Raw genomic sequence first — 20187 nt, 5'->3', positions numbered from 1 at the left:
TGAGAGGAATCCAGGTTGCGCTGCAGGGCCTGGTTGTTCTCCTGAACGGCCCTTGGTTCATGCTGTAGGCTCTGGGCTTTCTTCTCCAACTCATCCCGATCCTGCTGCAGGGACTGGAGTCCCATCAGACTTTGCTGTAAGGCAAGAATCTGCCCCTCGCTCTCCTTCAGTTTGTGCTCCTGGGACTGGAGCTTCTCTTGGGACTGCCTGCGGCTTTGCCGCAGCGTGAGCTGGGAGCTTCTGTACTCCTGCTCAGCAGAACGCAGGGAGAAATGGAGGCCCTTCAACACAATCTCATGTCGGCTCTGGGTATCTCTTAGCTGCATCTTCAGGGACTTGTTCTCAGAGGCCACTTTATTTTCTTCTGCATGTATTTTCTCTAACATAGGCTGAGGATATAAGTTTTTTTTTTTTTTTTAAATACGTTTTCACTGGTGCTCAAAGTGGATCAAAACAGAGGTTAGAACAATTAGGTTATTACATACTTAAGAATAATCATACCTTTACTTTAGACTGGGGGAAGGCTTCCAGTTTCCCTGTCCCTAATAGTAACCTTTTGGTGACATCTATCTCAGAATGGAGCTGTATTAACAAATCCCTCTCTGAAACAACAAAATGAGTAAAGCAGGTAGGCTACTTAAGTAACAGTTAATATGCATTTGTGGAAATTAGTATCTCATATCCTACTATAGAGCAGCTTACTGTACTGTACATCCCTTACCACTCATTAGGCTGCTCCCATCACTACCTCCAGATGCAGGAGTTGAACATCTACTACTATTTGCATTTGACATTTTATCTCCAGGACCCTGTTCATAAAAAGATCCTAAATGAATTATGATTGCACTTCAACAGTACCAAGATATTAAATATATTTAAATTGTAGCCTATTAAAACACAAATCTTTTTTTGAAAGGAGCTAGCACTAGGCCTATAAACCTAGTTTGGGCACTGAAAAATCGCAATTGTCCATCGTCATGGCTAAATAATGAGTGCAAACTTAACGCGACTAATTGAATGCCATTCACGTTAGCGTCTCTGAGCTAAACTTGTATATTATATTATTTACGAAGTCAAATGGTGACTAGGCCACGCGATACCGGTCGACTAATATACCTACAAATTAAACTTTCACAATTCTCTTGCTCACAAGGGTTCTCAGCATCTTGTTCACAAAGGAAACCTGACGTCAAACATTCGAACGTTCTACGAGATGAGTTAGTCCTTTATGTCCTGTTGTCGCATGCTCGCTCATGCCAGATAACAGTCCTTTGCCGCTCCATTCACTTCGCCGTCAAAATAAATCGGTGTCGGCCTATTTAGGAGAGGCGCTCATATATTTACAAGTGTCAGATACACATGAAACTTCACTTACCTAAGCAAAAGGGTGTATTTAAACAAATGCTGGGTTTTGAAGCCTCGGCGCTACCATTAAATAACTTATTTAGACGCGTTCTGTCCGAGTGAATTTATTTTTCCGAGGTAGTCTTCTTCTGTGTTGGTGGCGGTCTCTTTGAACTTCAAAGTGCCCAAGTAAAAAAGTAAAAAATGAAACACCCAACACAAATATAAAGCACATAATATAAATTAACAAGATGTTGTGAAGTACATAAATACATAAACGATCCATTGACCATATCCACCTACAGTATGGGAACATAAGGATGGGGCAATGCGAACAACAATGCCCGTTTTGATTTTGGCATTCATTTCAAGACTACACCAATGAGTTTAAGCCACCACAGAAGAAGACTACCTCGGAAAAATAAATTCACAGACAGAACGCGTCTAAATAAGTTATTTAATGGTAGCCCGAGGCTTCAAACCCCAGCATTTTTTTAAATAGACCCTTTTGCTTAGGTAAGTGAAGTTTCATGTTTATCTGACACTTGTAAATATGAGCGCCTCTCCTAAATAGGCCGACACCGATTTATTTTGACGGCGAAGTGAATGGAGCGGCAAAGGAGTGTTGTCTGGCATGATCGAGCATGCGACAACAGGACTGAAAAGGGCTACGAGATGAGTAGCCTATGAGTTCACCGATAAAATTCCTAAGCATTTGGGAAAATGTAGTCTCGCGATACCAGACAATCGGAGACAAGCGTTTAGAGGCACCAATGTTGGTGTCCAAGAAAAAAGCAACATGATAGACATTGAACTGCTTTATTTTGTATTTGTTCTGATCATAAGAGTCCAAACACACACACACACACACACATACACACACACAACCATCTATTTATTCTCATAAATAGATGAATATACACAGATATACATAAATACACATTTATGATATGCATATTCATAGTAAATCATGCTAGGTCTCTGGAAAGGACTCCCTAGGTGAGGGCACACTGCGATTTGAACACAAACACAAACTGTCGGAAGAACTTATACTGATTTGCATGTACAGTACAGTAAAACTGACAACTCAAAATATCATACAAAGAAACAGCTGCGATTTATACTCCATAAATGTAGCTGCATCTTAATAAACGAATCAAACAATATAGCCTACAGTAAATCATGTAGATCATAATAATTTCTTGCCAGCAGCAAAAAATAAAACCAAATAAAAATAATATTCTCCAATTCAAATGGAAAATATATTTATATATCTTTATGTATTTATAATTCTATGTACACATTTTTAGGAGCACAACTATTGAAAAGAAAATAAATACAACAGCACACAATGGAAAAAAAAACGTTGCTAAATGATACATATCAAATTTCTCAATAAGGCAATTCAAATCAACTTAATACTCTACTGTACAAAATATTGCTGCTATGGTGTCTTCATGTCATGACCAACAGCAACTGATTACACCTGGCCACTGCACATCATATGAAATGATCATAACAACACTGACACCTTCCCTCTCTCACACACATACAATGCCTACACACAACTCAAAAACAGCCAAATGTGAAACAGAAAACAGAAAGAGTTAGAAAAATAACTGTACAACTTAACTTATTAACTAGAATATAATCTATGAAAATGCTAAAGTAACACTAATCTGATGATGATTGTGATTAAGTACAAGATCAGCCTGGTGATGATGTGTTTAAAGCAGCCTCTATTATTAGATGTCTGACAGGCAAAACGAAACATAACTCCAACTCCATCTCCAATCAACAACCAAATGGCCACATTCTCCCTTTCATTAATGCCATAAGATGTGATAATGATAACTGAACAATATTGCCTTTAGTCAACAACTGATAAGTCAATATCTTTCAGGATAATACGACTGAGTGAATTTTTAGTCTTAGCAGTTATTTGCTTGCATTTCTCCAAAAGCATGGCCAAACTGGAAGACATTGTGAGGTACTGTATAGATTGACAATGTCTCTACCCGTTTAGTGCCAATTCTGAAATGATCTACAGTAGTTTGGAGGCAGGGACCCTGTATAAGGAGTGTATGCTGTCTAAGTATCAGAGGCACAGAAACATAATAAAAATGTAATCATAAATACTAACAAACCAGTCAAACAAGATACTGTATTGCAGTAGGATATGAAAATATCACAAACACAAATTGTGGTTCTCTGAAACAGGGCCTGGGTGTGTTTCAGCTGATGAAGAAAAGTGATCCCTCTGGCCAGGGCGGGCTATTCAACATCACCACCTTGGTGATGACAAGATTGAAACATCAAACGGGAGATTCGATCCTAGAGCTACATTTAAAGCACACAACGTAACAAAAACCTGTTCACAGTATTAAATACAGTATGTATGGAGAAAAAAAGTGCCCACGTAAAAAAGTAAAAAATAAAACACCCAACACACAAACATAAAACACATAATATAAATTAACAAGATGTTGTGAAGTACATAAATACATAAACGATCCATTGACCATATCCACCTACAGTATGGGAACATAAGGATGGGGCAATGCGAACAACAATGCCCCTGTTTTGATTTTGGCATTCATTTCAAGACTACACCAATGAGTTTAAGCCACATGGCACCCTGCTGTTGTTCTGGTTCTGTTGTTTTTTGGTTGGGGTGAAAGGAGGGATGGACATAACCAGTGATCATGGGACATGGAGGACTCAGACCTCTACTGTTCAGTCTCTCTCTCCTGTTTGTTTTAGTCTTCACGATCAAGATGGAGGCTGACAACTGTCCCCCTCTGCTCCTGGAGTGTTTACTGATGATAAAGAGAGGAGGAGGACAAGAGAGAGGGAAGGAGGTGGGGGGGGGGGGGCAGAGAGGGAAGGAGAGAGAGAAATATAAATGAGAGAGGTAAAGAGAGAAAATCATAAATCCAGTGCACAATGCTTTCATGAGTATCAAGCAGAATGTATTCATACTGGAGCAGCAGTAAATAACAAGGGTATCTATATTTCACCACAAGTGAAGAGAAAACACAGCGACACAGACACCGGTAGAAAACTAATCAGAAGATAAAGGAGAAGAGGACATTTCATCATAATGGGTCATCAATCATAATGGCAAACTCTCTCCAATCTGAGATAATGCCAATCTGTACTATCAGATCAATGTTAAAGGTTACATGACTAACTCTGGCATTCCAACAGAGGCAGAGCCTGGTACACTATCTGGACACAGCTCCCCAGGGCCTTACCAGCTTCTAAAAAACCTGTACCAAAATAACCATCTCTGTCATCTCCTAGACATTACATAGTCATTTAGCAGACGCATTTATCCAAAGCGACTTACAATAATAGTATTTAACGTAGGAAGTCAGTGTACTACCACTCACCAGAACTCACAAGTGTATCTCCTTTCTAAACAAGTGACTAAGAGCATAATCTAGTGCTGGGGGTAAGGTGAAAGAGTAGCAAACCATAAGTACAATAGGTGCTGAAGAGGGAGGATCCTGATAGTACTTTATGAAGAGGTAAGTTTTGAGCCTGTGGCAAAAGATGGCCAGCACCTCTGCTGTCCTGACGTCACTGAGCAGTTCATTCCACCACTGCGGGGCCAGGACAGAGCCGTGTCGATTGACCGCAGGGCCTCGGAGTGACGGGGCAACTAGTCACCCCGAGGTATCAGAGCGTAGTGGTCAGGAGGGGGTGTAGGGCTTGATCATAGCCTAGAGGTAGGAGGGAGCTGTTCCTTTCATTGCCATGTAGACTAGTACCAGAGTTCTAAACTGGGTTCGAGCTGCTACAGGGAGCCAGTGTAGGGAACGGAGAAGGGAAGTTGTGTGGGAGAACATGGGGTGGTTGAACACCAGGCGAGCAGCAGCTTTCTGGACAGGTTTCAGGGGTTTAATGGCTGACGCCGGGGCCCCAGCGAGGAGGGAGTTGCGGTAGCCCAGGTGGGAGATGACCAGGGCCTGGATGAGCACCTGCGCTGTTTCATCAGTGAGGAAAGGGTGAATCCTCCTGATGTTGTAGAGCAGGAACGAATTAGACGAGAATAAAGGAGCAGCTTTACTCATCATATTTGTCAGCGGCTCGTGTGCAATGCAGGTTTTCATCCCAGGTTCGTTACGATAATCCTGCTCACATTCCACAGCTGTGACTCCACAGTAACAGGAGCTCAATCAATGTGAAATCGAATTCTGAGAAGATCCACGTGTGACTTGCTATCACACACTGAGCAGTGGGTGGATGCATGAGGCACAGACATGTGCAGCCAGAGCGCCATGCTAGGAGGGGGAGGCGGGCAGGGGGGGGAGGAGAACAGGGAGGGTGGTAGGGAGGCGGAGAGGGGGACAGAGCAACACGTTGTAGGTGGTGGCGGTGTGGGGACCACATGGTCATACTGGCAGTTAATCAGCGGGCGTGTGGCACAGAGCATAACACCTCCAGGACACAGACCGGATCCTGGACTGTTGGACTAGAGAGCTCTTTCAACTGGTGATTCTCTTGCGAGTTCTGTCAGGGTTTTGGTCCAGGTCTAGGCTTTGGTCTAGGTTCTGGGAGACTGGTCCTGTATGTGGAGGCCGGCTCCTCTAACTTACTGTCTCTCTCTCCTCATCCCCATCCGGCAGGTTCTTAGTCTCTGAGCCGTAGTGCAGAGGAGAGTACACCCAGGTCCTGTCCTCTGGAGGCTGCATTTACGTTGCCAGCACAGCAGGGGGCGCCACAGAGACACAGGGGGCCAGTCGAGGCACAGAGAGAAGCAGAGGCAGGAAGGGGAGGGAGAGAGAGAGAGAGAGAGAGAGACAGAGAGAAAGAGAGAGAGAGGGGGGGGGGGCAAGACAAGACATGGCAGGAAAAGAGTATTAGAGAAGCATAGAGGAAGTGCTGAGACAGACTATGCAGGAGGGTGTGGGAGACAATTCAACCGAGAGTGAGAAAGTGAGAAGCTGGGAAATGCTAGCAAAAAGCTAAAGAGCAGCAAACAACTACATGAAATAATACTAGATTTCTATATGCCTCAAGGAACATATAGTGACCATGACTTGTGTATCACCTGCCGGTAATTCCATTTGTGTGTCTAAACTACAGCCCAAGTGTAATGTGTGAAGGACAGGGAGAAGGATGAGTCTATCAGCCTGGACCTGAAGGGGAGCTGGATGGATGAGTGGGTGGTGGGTGGTTGGTGGGCGTGGGAGGGAAGCCAGTACGCCAGGACTGCCAACAGCCAGAGAGAACGACATCCCCCCCGAAGCAGGATGCCAGAGCCAGGCGCCGTGCCTCCGCGATAGAGGAACGTGTTCCTCGCGTCTACGAGGGGCCGCATTTAGTCGCTATTGTCTTTATTGCGCCCCGTCAGAGATGAAATGTTGCCATGGCGACGGAGCGGCGTCTAAAGAGTGCTCTAGGGCGGCGCCGTCTTTTTTTTTAAGACGCAGCAGCTGCTGTGGCACGGAGCCGGCCCTGACGGAGGAGGTGGAGCACAAACACGCTCTCTTTCACACACACGCACACACACACACACACACGCACACACACACACTCATTCACTCACTCACACACATACACACACACAGACACACACAGAATATAGATACTCTTTCACTCACACTCACAGACACACATGCACGCTCGCTCACACACACACACACACACACACACACACACACACACACACACACACACACACACACACACACACACAACACACACACAAACACAATATACAAATACTCTTCTGTCACTCTCTCACTCACACTCCTCTCTCCACGGGGGCTGTTTCTCCAGGCAGAGACGTGATTTAATTCAACAGGAAGACGGAGAGATGGAGGATGTATTGAGTGAGTCACCGTGGAAGGCTGACATGGCTGAAGGCTGAAGGCTGAGAAAGCCTGATGTATGGATGTGACTGAGAAAAAAAAAAAACGACACCAAGCCAAATCATTTACATCAACGAAATGTACACAGAGCACACGACTGGCCTCTGTCAAGCAGGGCTCTGGCGAACAGGCGGCTCTGCTAACGGACGGTCAGCTGCCGCTATAACTGCCCGACTGTCACTGTAGCTGGACTGGTGCTTTCCCCTCCGAAACCCCCCCGGGTCCTCCGTACTGCAAGCGCATAGAACACACCCCGGAGAGAGGGAGGGGCGGAGGGGGGGAGAGAGGGATGGAAGGAAATACTCAAATGAGACGGAGATGGAGCATGATGAGAGACGAGGGGAGAGGTGAAGAGGTTAAACTGGGGGGAGCTTGCGGTTGTGAAGGCGTGCAGCCGAGCGGTGAAATGAAAAGTGAATCACTGATGATGGATTGATACCCTTTCTCCTCTCCTCCGTCCTGCTCCCTCTCTCCTCTCCTTCTCTCCTTACTTAACAGAGAAGAGGAGAACGAGGGGGGCAGACAGATAGATGGAGAGAGAGGTGAGGATGAGAGAGATGGTATGATGTGATGGAGAGGTGGATATAGGAGGAGCGCAAGAGAGAGAGAAAGAGAGGGTAAGAGAAAGAAGGGGGATGAGAGGGAGGAGAAAGAGAGAGAGAGGGATGTGATGATGACCATAGATACTGTAGATTAGAGGAATCATTCAGTGTCCACTCCCAAACTTCAACAGTCACTCCAGCCCGCCCTTCTTCACTACTACAGCTACACACTATCCTGACCACCCTCTCTACTACACAGTACCCTGAACACCCTCACTACTACACTACCCTGACCACCCTCTCTACTACACACTACCCTGACCACCCTCTCTACTACACACTACCCTGAACACTCTCTACTACACACTACCCTGACCACCCTCTCTACTACACACTACCCTGACCACCCTCTCTACTACACACTACCCTGACCACCCTCTCTACTACACACTACCCTGAACACTCTCTACTACACACTACCCTGACCACCCTCTCTACTACACACTACCCTGAACACTCTCTACTACACACTACCCTGACCACCCTCTCTACTACACACTACCCTGAACACTCTCTACTACACACTACCCTGACCACCCTCTCTACTACACACTACCCTGACCACCCTCTCTACTACACACTACCCTGAACACTCTCTACTACACACTACCCTGACCACCCTCTCTACTACACACTACCCTGACCACCCTCTCTACTACATACTACCCTGACCACCCTCTCTACTACACACTACCCTGAACACTCTCTACTACACACTACCCTGACCACCCTCTCTACTACACACTACCCTGACCACCCTCTCTACTACACACTACCTAACCACCCTCTCTACTACACACTACCCTGACCATCCTCTCTACTACACACTACCCTGACCACCCTCTCTACTACACACTACCCTGACCACCCTCTACTACACACTACCCTGACCACCCTCTCTACTACACACTACCTAACCACCCTCTCTACTACACACTACCCTGACCACCCTCTCTACTACACACTACCCTGACCACCCTCTTTACTACACACTACCCTGAACACTCTCTACTACACACTACCCTGACCACCCTCTCTACTACACACTACCCTGACCACCCTCTCTACTACACACTACCCTGACCACCCTCTCTACTACACACTACCCTGAACACTCTCTACTACACACTACCCTGACCACCCTCTCTACTACACACTACCCTGACCACCCTCTCTACTACACACTACCCTGACCACCCTCTCTACTACACACTACCCTGACCACCCTCTCTACTACACACTACCCTGACCACCCTCTCTACTACACACTACCCTGACCACCCTCTCTACTACACACTACCCTGACCACCCTCTCTACTACACACTACCCTGACCACCCTCTCTACTACACACTACCCTGACCACCCTCTACTACACACTACCCTGACCACCCTCTACTACACACTACCCTGACCACCCTCTACTACACACTACCCTGACCATCCTCTCTACTACACACTACCCTGACCACCCTCTACTACACACTACCCTGACCATCCTCTCTACTACACACTACCCTGACCACCCTCTACTACACACTACCCTGACCACCCTCTACTACACACTACCCTGACCACCCTCTCTACTACACACTACCCTAACCACCCTCTCTACTACACACTACCCTGACCACCCTCTCTACTACACACTACCCTGACCACCCTCTCTACTACACACTACCCTGACCACCCTCTCTACTACACACTACCTAACCACCCTCTCTACTACACACTACCCTGACCACCCTCTCTACTACACACTACCCTGACCACTCTCTACTACACACTACCCTGACCACCCTCTACTACACACTACCCTGACCACCCTCTCTACTACACACTACCCTCACCACCCTCTCTACTACACACTACCCTGACCACCCTCTCTACTACACACTACCCTGACCACCCTCTCTACTACACACTACCCTGACCACCCTCTCTACTACACACTACCCTGACCACCCTCTCTACTACACACTACCCTGACCACCCTCTCTACTACACACTACCCTGACCACCCTCTCTACTACACACTACCCTGACCACAGACTGGTCTTTCTGCTGCTTTCGGTTCCCAGTATTTTCATTGTATTCATTGACTGAACCGTATGAATGATGAATAGTCTATGAAATAGACTTGGCTCTTACTAAAATGCTTGATGACTTCTGTAACTTTCCCCTCTCTGCGTCAAGAGAAAGATGGAGAGATGAAGAGTTGGAGAGACAGAGCAGGGGAGGAGAGTAGAGAGGAGAGGTGAGACAGCTATCTGATGAGTGGGAGGGAGAGAGAGAGCTCAATGACTGACCTGCAGACTGTTCTGACCTGCCAGGCGGTCAGGGCCTCACCTGGGGTGTTGGGTTCCTGGAGGGAGCTGGACTCTCCACCAGAGACGCCAGGGGACAGCTCACCGTCTGGCCCTTCTAGCCCTGAGTCTACTCTGCTGCATCCATTCATTCATTCTTAAGTCCTCCATGGATCATGGCCTTTATGCAAAGCACACTGCGGCAGTCATAGTGTACAACATTAGGTACACAGCTGACCTTACCTCCCGAGGAGGCTCAGGTACCGATGAGTGCAGATTCTGCAGTTCTACCAGTCTGTTGTAGCGAGTGCCTTCTTCTTCACAGCTGTGGCGGCAGTATCAAAGCAGCGGGCGTCAACAGGATTTGACAAGCTGATCGGGAGGGCGGGGTCTTTTGCTGGGGGTCAGCCTGGCTAAACTATGGGCCGTCGTGGACAATGTCTCCCACCCTCTTCATGGCACTCCAGCCAGGCAGCGGAGCACCTTCAGCGGAAGACTGATCCTGCCACGGTGCTCTACGGAGCGTTTCCCTAGGTCCTTCCTACCAGCCGCCACCAGGCTGTTCAATGCACCCCTTGACTGACTGGACACTGTGGACCTGAGCCAGCTTGGAGGGAGCTAAGACAGTTTCCTTTGGTGCCTAGATGTTTTTTTTGGACAGGACAGTTGACAGTTTACAGTTCACTTATTATTTATGTTCCGTATTTGATTTGACTTGCACTGTAGGTATTGCCCACTATCATACAGCTTATTATAGGCTTATTTTTGGAACATTTGTTTATTCTGTCTGTCTGTCTGTCTGTCTGTCTGTCTGTCTGTCTACCTACCATTCAATAATGTTTGCTTGACAGGGTTAAGACGCAAGAGCAGGTTGAGCAGCATAGCCAGTGTTGAGCAGGATCAGAGCTGGCGTGTCATCTGGATCTAACCGGTCTGTTTTGGCTGGTGTAGGTCGTGTACGCAGAACAGAGAAGAGTACTGCACTCAGAGAAAAACAAGGCAAGACCTTGTCTGGTTTGTCCCCCACAGACACACACACACACGCACACACGCACGCTCCAAAACGCCGTAACTGCACTATTCTCACACACTGTGGTCACTGCAAGACAGTACATGCTGCCACACAGTACGGTTGATACGAGACACTGCACGCACACACACACAGGGCTGAAAATTAACACCTGCCACCGGCCAAATGCAGGTACAATTTCCAATTGGCGACTAGATTTTGAAAGGCTATCTGAAAAATACTTGGCCGGTAGATTTTTTCATCTACAGTCCCCTTGGCAGGTGACTCACCTTGAGCCAAAAAGTAAATTTTCACCCCTGCACACACACACACACACACAAACACTGACACACACACACACGCACACACACTCTCATACCAGCCGGCCTCTTCCTGTGTGTCTCAGCTCCCCGCGGGCTTCCCATCAACGCCTCTGGAGGACGGCAGCGCAGAGACAGACAGCGTCAGGGGAGCTGGAGTCAGAGGGCTGCTGATCACACGTCTCCACACTCTATCACAACTAACACCATCATTAACACGTCTCCACACTCTATCACAACTAACACCATCATTAACACGCTTTCCAGGTGAGGATGAGGGAGAATGTCTGACGAATCAATAATGACGGTATGGAGATGAAGGGTATGGAATCTTTTCCCCTTTTTTGTGTTAATCTGCCTGCCTGCCTACCTGCCTTTTTGTGTGTGTGTGTGTGTGTGTTCTTACGAAGTAGATATCTGTGACTGGCACGTCATCCTCGTCGTCGACGGAGGCTTGGCTGGTGCAGCCAGAACCGGACACCAGGCTGGCCCTGTCAGCCTCCAGCGGGGGCTCGGGGGCCTCTGCTCCCAGGGGGGAGGTGTCGGGGGCTGGGGGCGGGGAGGAGGAGGACGGAGGGGGAGCTGCGGAGGTGGGGTCGGAGAGAGAGATGGACGAGGGGCCAGCAGCAGCAGCAGCAGCAGGCTCGGTCACCTCTGGTACCTCACTGGAGAGAAGACAGACGCATACAGAATCACACGCACACATGCACGCACACATATGCATACGCACGCACACGCACACGCACACACACACACACACACACACACACACACACACACACACACACAGTATATATCACCATGATGGCCTTCACATTTATAATGACACTTCCTGGAAGCGGCTGTAAAACAGCACAGGTTAGAGGCACTAGTGTAGCTGCGTGTGTGTGTGTGTGTGTGTGTGTGTGTGTGTAAGGTTGTTGGCAAGTCAGTGACTAAGATTTACCAGCTGAAACTCAAACACCAGCTGAATGGATGCCACCCCAGTCCATTGCTGTCTACGAGCAGATTATTAGGAAAGACTACAGTTTATCCAGATTGCTTTCACGGCTTAACTCTGAACAGCCATCGCTCTGCTGAGGACAAGAGCGTTAACATGTCAGAGAGGCTCTGATTGGCTACAAGGGAATTTATGAGGAGCAATGTGGTCGCTGTTGCCATGCAGGGTGTATCTCTCTCCCCCTCTCCCTCTCTATAACTCTCTCTCTCCTTTTTATCTCTGGCTTTCTCTCTTTCTCTCACTCTCCCCATCTCTCTTTCTCTGTTTGACCTCCTCCTGAGAGAAAGGAGAGAGAGAGTTGAGTTGTCGTCCAGATGGCTGACTCCTCAGTCCCCCGTCGCTGACGCGGCCCCCTCACCCCCACCCTTCCTTCCTGCTCCCCCCAGACCCTCAGGCCACATGTCTCGCCACTGTCACGAGCATCAGCCTCAACCCCAGCCTCAGTCCCTCCATCACAGTCTCAGCCTCTACCCCAGCCTCAGTCCCTCTATCCCAGTCTCAGCCTCTACCCCAGCCTCAGTCCCTCTATCCCAGTCTCAGCCTCTCCCCCAGTCTCATTGCAAAAAGTCAGTGACCCATTTCTTCTGGCCAATGACCCCTGTGTTAGACTTTCCTTAGACCTGACACACCTCGACAGACACACACACATGCACGCGCACACACACACGCATTCTCTCTTAACCTAAATGAACGGCAGTTCCAGAAATCTCCTGTAGTGTTTACCAAAGCATTAAAGCCACCGCCGCCCCCAACAGCCCTGCTGCATCTGCATGAGTGAGACAAGAGGTGCACTAGCCCAGCTGCTGGTACAGCCTAGAGGGTATTTACACAGCTGTGTAGCCAGAGGTAGCATCATAAAGATGATTGGGTTCAGAAAACTCGTAACAGGCAACCTGGCAACACCCAACCTATAAACCGGGCAACCCCACAAGAGAACAAACTTGGAACATAGGTTACACATGGGTTACACATGGGTTTTTCACTGAGGTCATTTGCAGAACATGGGCTTGGTGTCTGAGTGTGTGTACCTGGTGTCTGGTGAGGGCTGGGGTACGGTGATGGTGGGCTCACTGTCATGTCTCTTCACCTCCACCTCCACTGTAATGGTCTGCTGCTCCTCCTGGGTCCTGCACAAGCACGCACACGCACACGCACACACGCACACGCACACACACACACAAGAACTCAGCAACAGGGCTCACAGTGGCGGCCATAAGCACAGACAGACTGTGACCAAACGCAGTCTGGACCACAGACTCCCAGGTCACACCCATGGATGACTAGGCCTGTAAAAACACTACAGTATAGAGCGGCCGACGCTAAGGAACAAGTATTTCATTCATCCATCTGGAGCATTCAGACCAGCAGTGTGTGTTGGCCTTCTCTCCCACTCACCTCCCGTCATGGCTGACAGACTGGGTGTGCCTCCTGTATGGAGAGACAGAGACATTTACCAGTTTACTGCTGCGCTGTGTTTACCATGGCAATAAAGCCTTTTTAATTGAATGCAATTGAATTGAAAGAGAGACAGAGAGAGCGTGACAGAGAGACAGAAAGAGAGACAAAGACAGAGAGAGAGAGAGAAAGAGACAGAGAGAGCATTGGGAAGTTCTCTATCATTACTGCTGGTTGCCGAGTGTCATGTTGCCGGGTCAGTCACTACAGATCCGCTCACTGTGTGTCCAGTGCTGGGTGATGTCCCACCGTGCCGTACCTGTAGCGGGGGTGCTCGGCCGTGTCCGAGGGCGAGCGCTCCGGGACAGACAGGGAGGTGGTGGAGGACAGCGTGGTGGCGATGGAGGCGGTGGTGGCCTCCTCAAATGAAGGAGGAGTGCAGGGGAGGAGCTCTGGTCTCCCTAGAGGAAGGAAAGGGAGGCGGGGGGGTCAGTGTGTGTATTGTGTGTGTGTGTGTGTGTGTGTGTGTGTATTGTGTGTGTATTACAGTATTAGCGTTGTTACCAAATGGCCAAAATAAATAGGTAATCAACGTGTGCTGCTCTGTCTGTTCTTTTTTCAAAGACAGCCCTGATAAATATATTTCATTTTTGAGACCAGCACCAAGTATTTTTGAGAAGTGCGCCCTACCTCCAACCTACTAACTGTGTGTATTATGTGTTGTGTGTGTGTGTGTGTGTGTGTGTTACGCGCGTGTGTGTGGTGTGTACCCTCGTCCTCCAGCGTGGGGAAGCTGCGTGCTCCCCTCAGGTCGTAGATGTTTTGGTCTCTCTCAGAGGGCAGCTGGCTGGCTGACCAGGCCGCCCCAGGGCCGCCGTACTTGGGCACCGTCAGGACCCCGCGACCCTTCTTAGAGGGAGACGACTTCAGGGCTGAGAACACACACACACACAAGTGAACATACACAAGTGAACATGCACAAGTGCGCACACACACACACACACACACACAAACAAACAAACAAACAAACAAACATGCATGCATGCACACACACACACACACACACACACACACACACAGACACAAACACACAACAGTGTGAACAGTGTGCATTACATATCTCAAAATACACAACAACAACAACAACAACAACAACAACAACAACAACAACAACATACACCTCTGCCACATGACAGAGGAATTGACTGGAGATCCGTGTGTGATGCCAGTGAAGGGAAACGACTGAGACTCACAGGAGCTCTTCTTGAAGACCATGGTGCTCATGAACCTGAAGAACCGGTCAGCGTAGAAGCCTGGCCGATGGACAGACACCGTGTCCTGAGAGAGAGAGAGAGAGAGAGAGAGAAAAGAGGGGAAGAGAAGGGAATGAGAACGGAAAGAGGGAGGGATGGATGAGATGCAGAGAGAAAGAAGAAAACAAATAATTGAAACCATTATCCCCAGGTCAGGACACACCCCCCTCTTATTCAGGGTCCATCTCCTCTGGCGTGGCCTGCTTTATTAATCCTCTCTCTGCACACACAGAGCCAGACCAGATCACACACACACACACACTTATTATGCATGCATCAGTGGACTAAGATCACACGGCCGGCCTGACAGATGACACTCCGGTGTTGGGTTGAGTCTGAGACACGGTGAGAGGAGGGGGGGGTTGAGAGAGAGAGAGAGAGAGAAAGAGAGAGAGAGTGAGAGGGGGAGACAAGGACATGTGGAGTGAGGAGGATAGGTCCACAGCTATGAGCAGACAAGCGCGTCAGTGGAGCTGAATCTGTTTAATGTGTTAAACGTGTTAAAACTGTAGTTACAACCACTTCTCTCTCTGTCTCTCTACCTCCCTGCCAGAGGTAGGAGGAGGTGTCAACGTGATTCCTCACCAGCACCAACGCACGGATGGAGACAGAAGGGGAGAGAGAAAGAGAGGGGGAGAGAGAGAGAGAGAGAGAGAGAGAGAGGGGGGGCAGACCAGAAGTTCTATATTGACAGCAGTTTGACGCTGACAGTGGAAGGGAGGGAGAGAGGGAGGGAGGGGATGTGAGGTGCTTGAGCACTTGATCAGTCAGAGGAGCTGTTAGTGATGGAGAGAAGGTTCAAAAAAAAAAAAAAGAGGGAGAGGAGGAGGTTGAGTTTTCACCGGGTCCCTGGGCACATCATGTGTATGAGACACACTGTACTGTTAAGTGACTGAGTCAGCCAGTCAGTCAGAGAAGCAGGCAGGCAGACACAGACAGACAGACAGACAGACAGACAGACAGACAGACAGACAGACAGACAGACAGACAGACAGACAAGACAGACAAGACACACACACACACACACACACAGACACACATACACCTCGAGCAGCTGCCTCTACTCGCCCACACGGGCAGAGCAAGGTCGTCTCTGTAGCATCATTCACAAATGCAAGAGAGGAGAGAACGACATCAGCCACAAGGTCAGCTGTCCTTCTGCCTCCCCCTCTGGAGAGGGACACGCACACGGAAAGACGACAGAACAGACAGACGGAGGACTCTGGTTCAACAACCAATAATTAGCCAATCACTCTCTGGTATTCAATGAGAGAGGGGAGTGGGAGGTGAGGACTTCTCTAAGCAGTAAACAAGCATTTCAATTCCATTGTTTCATGAAGTCTACAGAAACAACCAGCTTTCACTTGATGCAGGATCTGATTTGACCTCTTGATTTACATTCAATTAACTTATCGTTCAGGCGACAGCAGTTAATCAATAAGCTAGGATGTGTCTCCAGTGAACACTGTTGTCTCTCTTCAAACCTGACCCAGAGGACAGAGAGAGAGAGGAGCAGAGACAGACTGCCAGGAGACTGACGAGATGAAGATGATGTAACTCACATAAGCCCAGAGGAACAGAATAGGAACTAGAGATGCTGATTCACGGATAAACACCAGGTTAGAGTATTACTGGCTGCTAGTAAGAAAGCAGTGACAATGTCATGGTGTAGGGTTGCAAAGGGGTGGAACATTTCTGGGAAGTTAAGCTCAGGAATTGTGGAAATGTTTAGCTTTTTTGTAACCTACAACAGCCTTTTTTCAACAACTTTTTACTTTATTCTATACATTTATTTTAGGATTGTATCCAGTTTTCACCCAATTTGATTTGATTTGATTTAATGCAAATTCAGTTGAATTTCAACTCATGAAATTGCATGGTGAATTCCTCCATCACATGTGCAGTGCATTCTTCCATCACATGCACAGCTAATTCCTAGCATCCTGCACACGAACAGCTTGGCTCCACTGGGTGCGTCCGTGTCTGCGTCAACCATCAGCTATCAGACGCTAAGGAAATTAATCCATTGTAATTTAAGGAGTAGTAAAGGGAAAATGCATGTTTAGCCCTGTTTTAAGGTTACTTATGATCATATACAATGGTTCAGATCAAAACGTTTTCAAAACTAGCACTTTTGAGAAAGTCTGATAATTGCTCTACCACCGTTTTGGTCATACAATGGATGTGGATGGGCACCGTGAAAAATCATTCAAAAAACATGTTAAACTCTCAATTTCAAGGCTAATTTCTGGATTTTTGACGGACACTGACAATTGACGCTGACAGATGCAGTGGAGCCAAGAGGTAAGAGGGCTGTAGAATCCATTCAAGTTCTACTAACAAAAATATATTAAGTCAAAAATGTAATTTTGATAATTTTTATTGTTATAAAATCACTATAACACACGGCCTCGAGTGGTTTATTGCTTTTATACAATGGTGACTACAGCTATTAGTGTAAAATAAACACACAGCAATGTAAAACATTAACATTTATTCAAAACGAAGCATCATTCCCTCAATTCCGCCGAGCAAAATAGTTTCCCTAACAAAAGGGTTGCCAAGCAACAACAACAACTACAATGCATTGGATCAAATGGGAGGCGCATTCATACTGAAAATGGAATGATATACGGTCCCAGGTGTGTGTTACAGTATTTTAACACGGCTTCCAGCCAATCAGAATCAAGAACCAGAACTAACCGTTGTATAATACATAATAGAGTCTGTGCCACTTCGCCGCCCAAGCTGGTATTCGGAGGGTGTATCGAATCGGTTCACACTTGAAAGAGTGATAAGTCATAGCAGCAAATGAGAGACGCTAGTCCAGGTTAGATGGATGGGGCAAATCCATGGGTGGCAACGCCTGATCACGAAAGTCGTTACTGATTAGTGTCGCAGGAAGGCGTTGAGACTACTGTAGGTGTTGGCAATCCCCGATCATGTCCAATCAATTGAATTTACCACAGGTGGACTCAAATTAAGTTGTAGAAACATCTCAAGCAGTATCAGTGGAAACAAGATGCACCTCAGCTCACTTTTGGGTGTCATGTCAAAGGGTGTGCACACTTGTGTGCATATGATATTTTACATTTTGATTTTTAATAAATTACCACAAATGTTTTTTCTTTGCCATTAAGGACTATTTTGTGTAGAATTTTGAGAAAAAAAAGATCTATTGTAGAATAAGTCTGTAACGTAATAAAACATGGAGAAGGTGAAAGGGGTGTGCAGACGTTCTGTCTTGACTGTATTCCAGGTAGATGGGCTGGCATATATTCATTCTAAACAATATTGGACTCTACATGCCACAGGTGTGCTGAGTTTAAGGCATTCCTTACCTCCTTAATGCAATGTGGATCAATTATTGCGATTCCTGGACATTGCAAATGGAGATATTCTGGTTCACATATTAGCTATGTACTGTATGGTAATTAACTGTTTGTCTAGTGTGTTGAAAAGCATGTTCAAACAGCCTGCATGGTGTGTACCAGGGAGAGATTGTGATCAGCTCACCCCGTCATGAACCAAGGCTTTCCACGTGTGCTCCAGTTTCTTTATTAGCCTGTGGGCAAAGAAAACACAAGCATGTATTGAGGACACACAGAGCAAGATATGTAAACAACAACAACAACTAGAAAGGGTGCTCAGAGAGCACTCCGCCCATTAATGCATTTTGTTGGTGTAATCGAGTTGAAATGGTTAAACTCACTCCTCAGTATAAATGTAGCACACTTGCACCATTGCTTTTTGGTGGTGTAACTGATTGTGGTGTTTATGAGAGGTGGTCATGTATGAACACAACTAAACATACTTGTGTAATTTTTTTCAATCAGCCATTATAGACAATAACAGAACACATAAGTGACAAAACTATATACAGAAATTAAGTCCAGTGTTCATTCCTCTGGGGGGTAAAAAGGACGGGCACTAGCCCAGTGTCCATGCCTCTGGGAGGGGTAGAAGGGCACTAGCCCAGTGTCCATGCCTCTGGGAGGGGTAGAAGGGCACTAGCCCAGTGTCCATGCCTCTGGGATGGGTTCTATGGGAACCCATCCTATGGGAATGGGATGGGTTCGCGTCGTGCCTGCGACCGCACCACAGCCGTGCCAATAACCACAGTAAAGCACTCCCTCGTGTCTTATTGCTTAAATCAATATCTTCCTCTCGGCTCAAACCTGCAATAAAAATCATGAGTCTAACGCCTTAACCGCTCGGCTACCAGACCATACGTAAGTGTATTAGAAGAAGTAAAGACTATAAAGCGTTCTCAGAGCACAGGTTTCCGCACATGAATGTGTAAGTTGATAAAAATTCATAGATAAGAAAGCAGCACGGTTTGACTGTCCCTGTCTTTTTTAATATAATATCAGAGTGCATTTAGTAGAAAATAGTTTGTGGGATGTTCCAATCGCTCTGGTAGTTTTGTATAATCCTGCTACAGTATGTGATGGATAATACAGTTTTTTTGTTTGCTTCAACACTCAAATTAAAAAGAACACATAGTTAGTGAAACCTGACACTCAAGGGGCAAAACCTCAGCCCAGATGTGCAGGTAGTTTATGATTTATATGTAGGCTAATACCACAGAAAACATAAGTCAAGAAATCAAAACAAAATGGTACGATATACAGTAACAAATGAAAATCCAGAGAATAAAGGTATACCAAGTGTAAAACATAACGGTATTAGCTAGATAATTGTACTGTAAGTGTTGGTTACCAGTATGAGCTAGATAACTGTACATGTTGGAGGGTGATTACCGGTATGACTGCAGGATGTCGATGATGCCAATATAGAGGAGCAGGCGCTCCCCTTTCCCATTGACTGCTGGGATACCTCCCATCCTGCACAGTTAACACACAGACACACACACACGCACGCACACACACACGCGCACACACACAGACACACACACACACACACACACACAAAACTAATGAAGACTAATGAAGACCATATTGCACTTAGATGTCTTACACAAGTCTGAGCATAAATATTGGCATTATCCAACCAC

General features: G+C 47.0%; 1 protein-coding gene across 1 annotated transcript in view; it reads right to left on the bottom strand.

Annotated features, from left to right (window-relative positions):
• Positions 1-2339: 2339 nt before the first annotated feature.
• Positions 2340-20187, bottom strand: part of pip5k1ca (phosphatidylinositol-4-phosphate 5-kinase, type I, gamma a) — a gene marked incomplete at both ends in the record, with an annotated part of 38953 nt that continues 21105 nt past the window's right edge. The window contains 10 exons of the mRNA XM_084443919.1: positions 2340-2354; positions 5949-6038; positions 11869-12127; positions 13491-13589; positions 13858-13890; positions 14177-14318; positions 14628-14789; positions 15111-15195; positions 18687-18735; positions 19934-20017. Coding sequence (XP_084300045.1) covers positions 2340-2354; positions 5949-6038; positions 11869-12127; positions 13491-13589; positions 13858-13890; positions 14177-14318; positions 14628-14789; positions 15111-15195; positions 18687-18735; positions 19934-20017 — 1018 coding nt within the window. The remainder of the gene's footprint in view (positions 2355-5948; positions 6039-11868; positions 12128-13490; positions 13590-13857; positions 13891-14176; positions 14319-14627; positions 14790-15110; positions 15196-18686; positions 18736-19933; positions 20018-20187) is intronic.

This window comes from Borostomias antarcticus, assembly GCF_949987555.1.
Source record: "Borostomias antarcticus genome assembly, chromosome: 10".
NCBI lineage: Eukaryota > Metazoa > Chordata > Actinopteri > Stomiiformes > Stomiidae > Borostomias > Borostomias antarcticus.
This window is presented reverse-complemented; position numbering and strand designations above follow the sequence as displayed.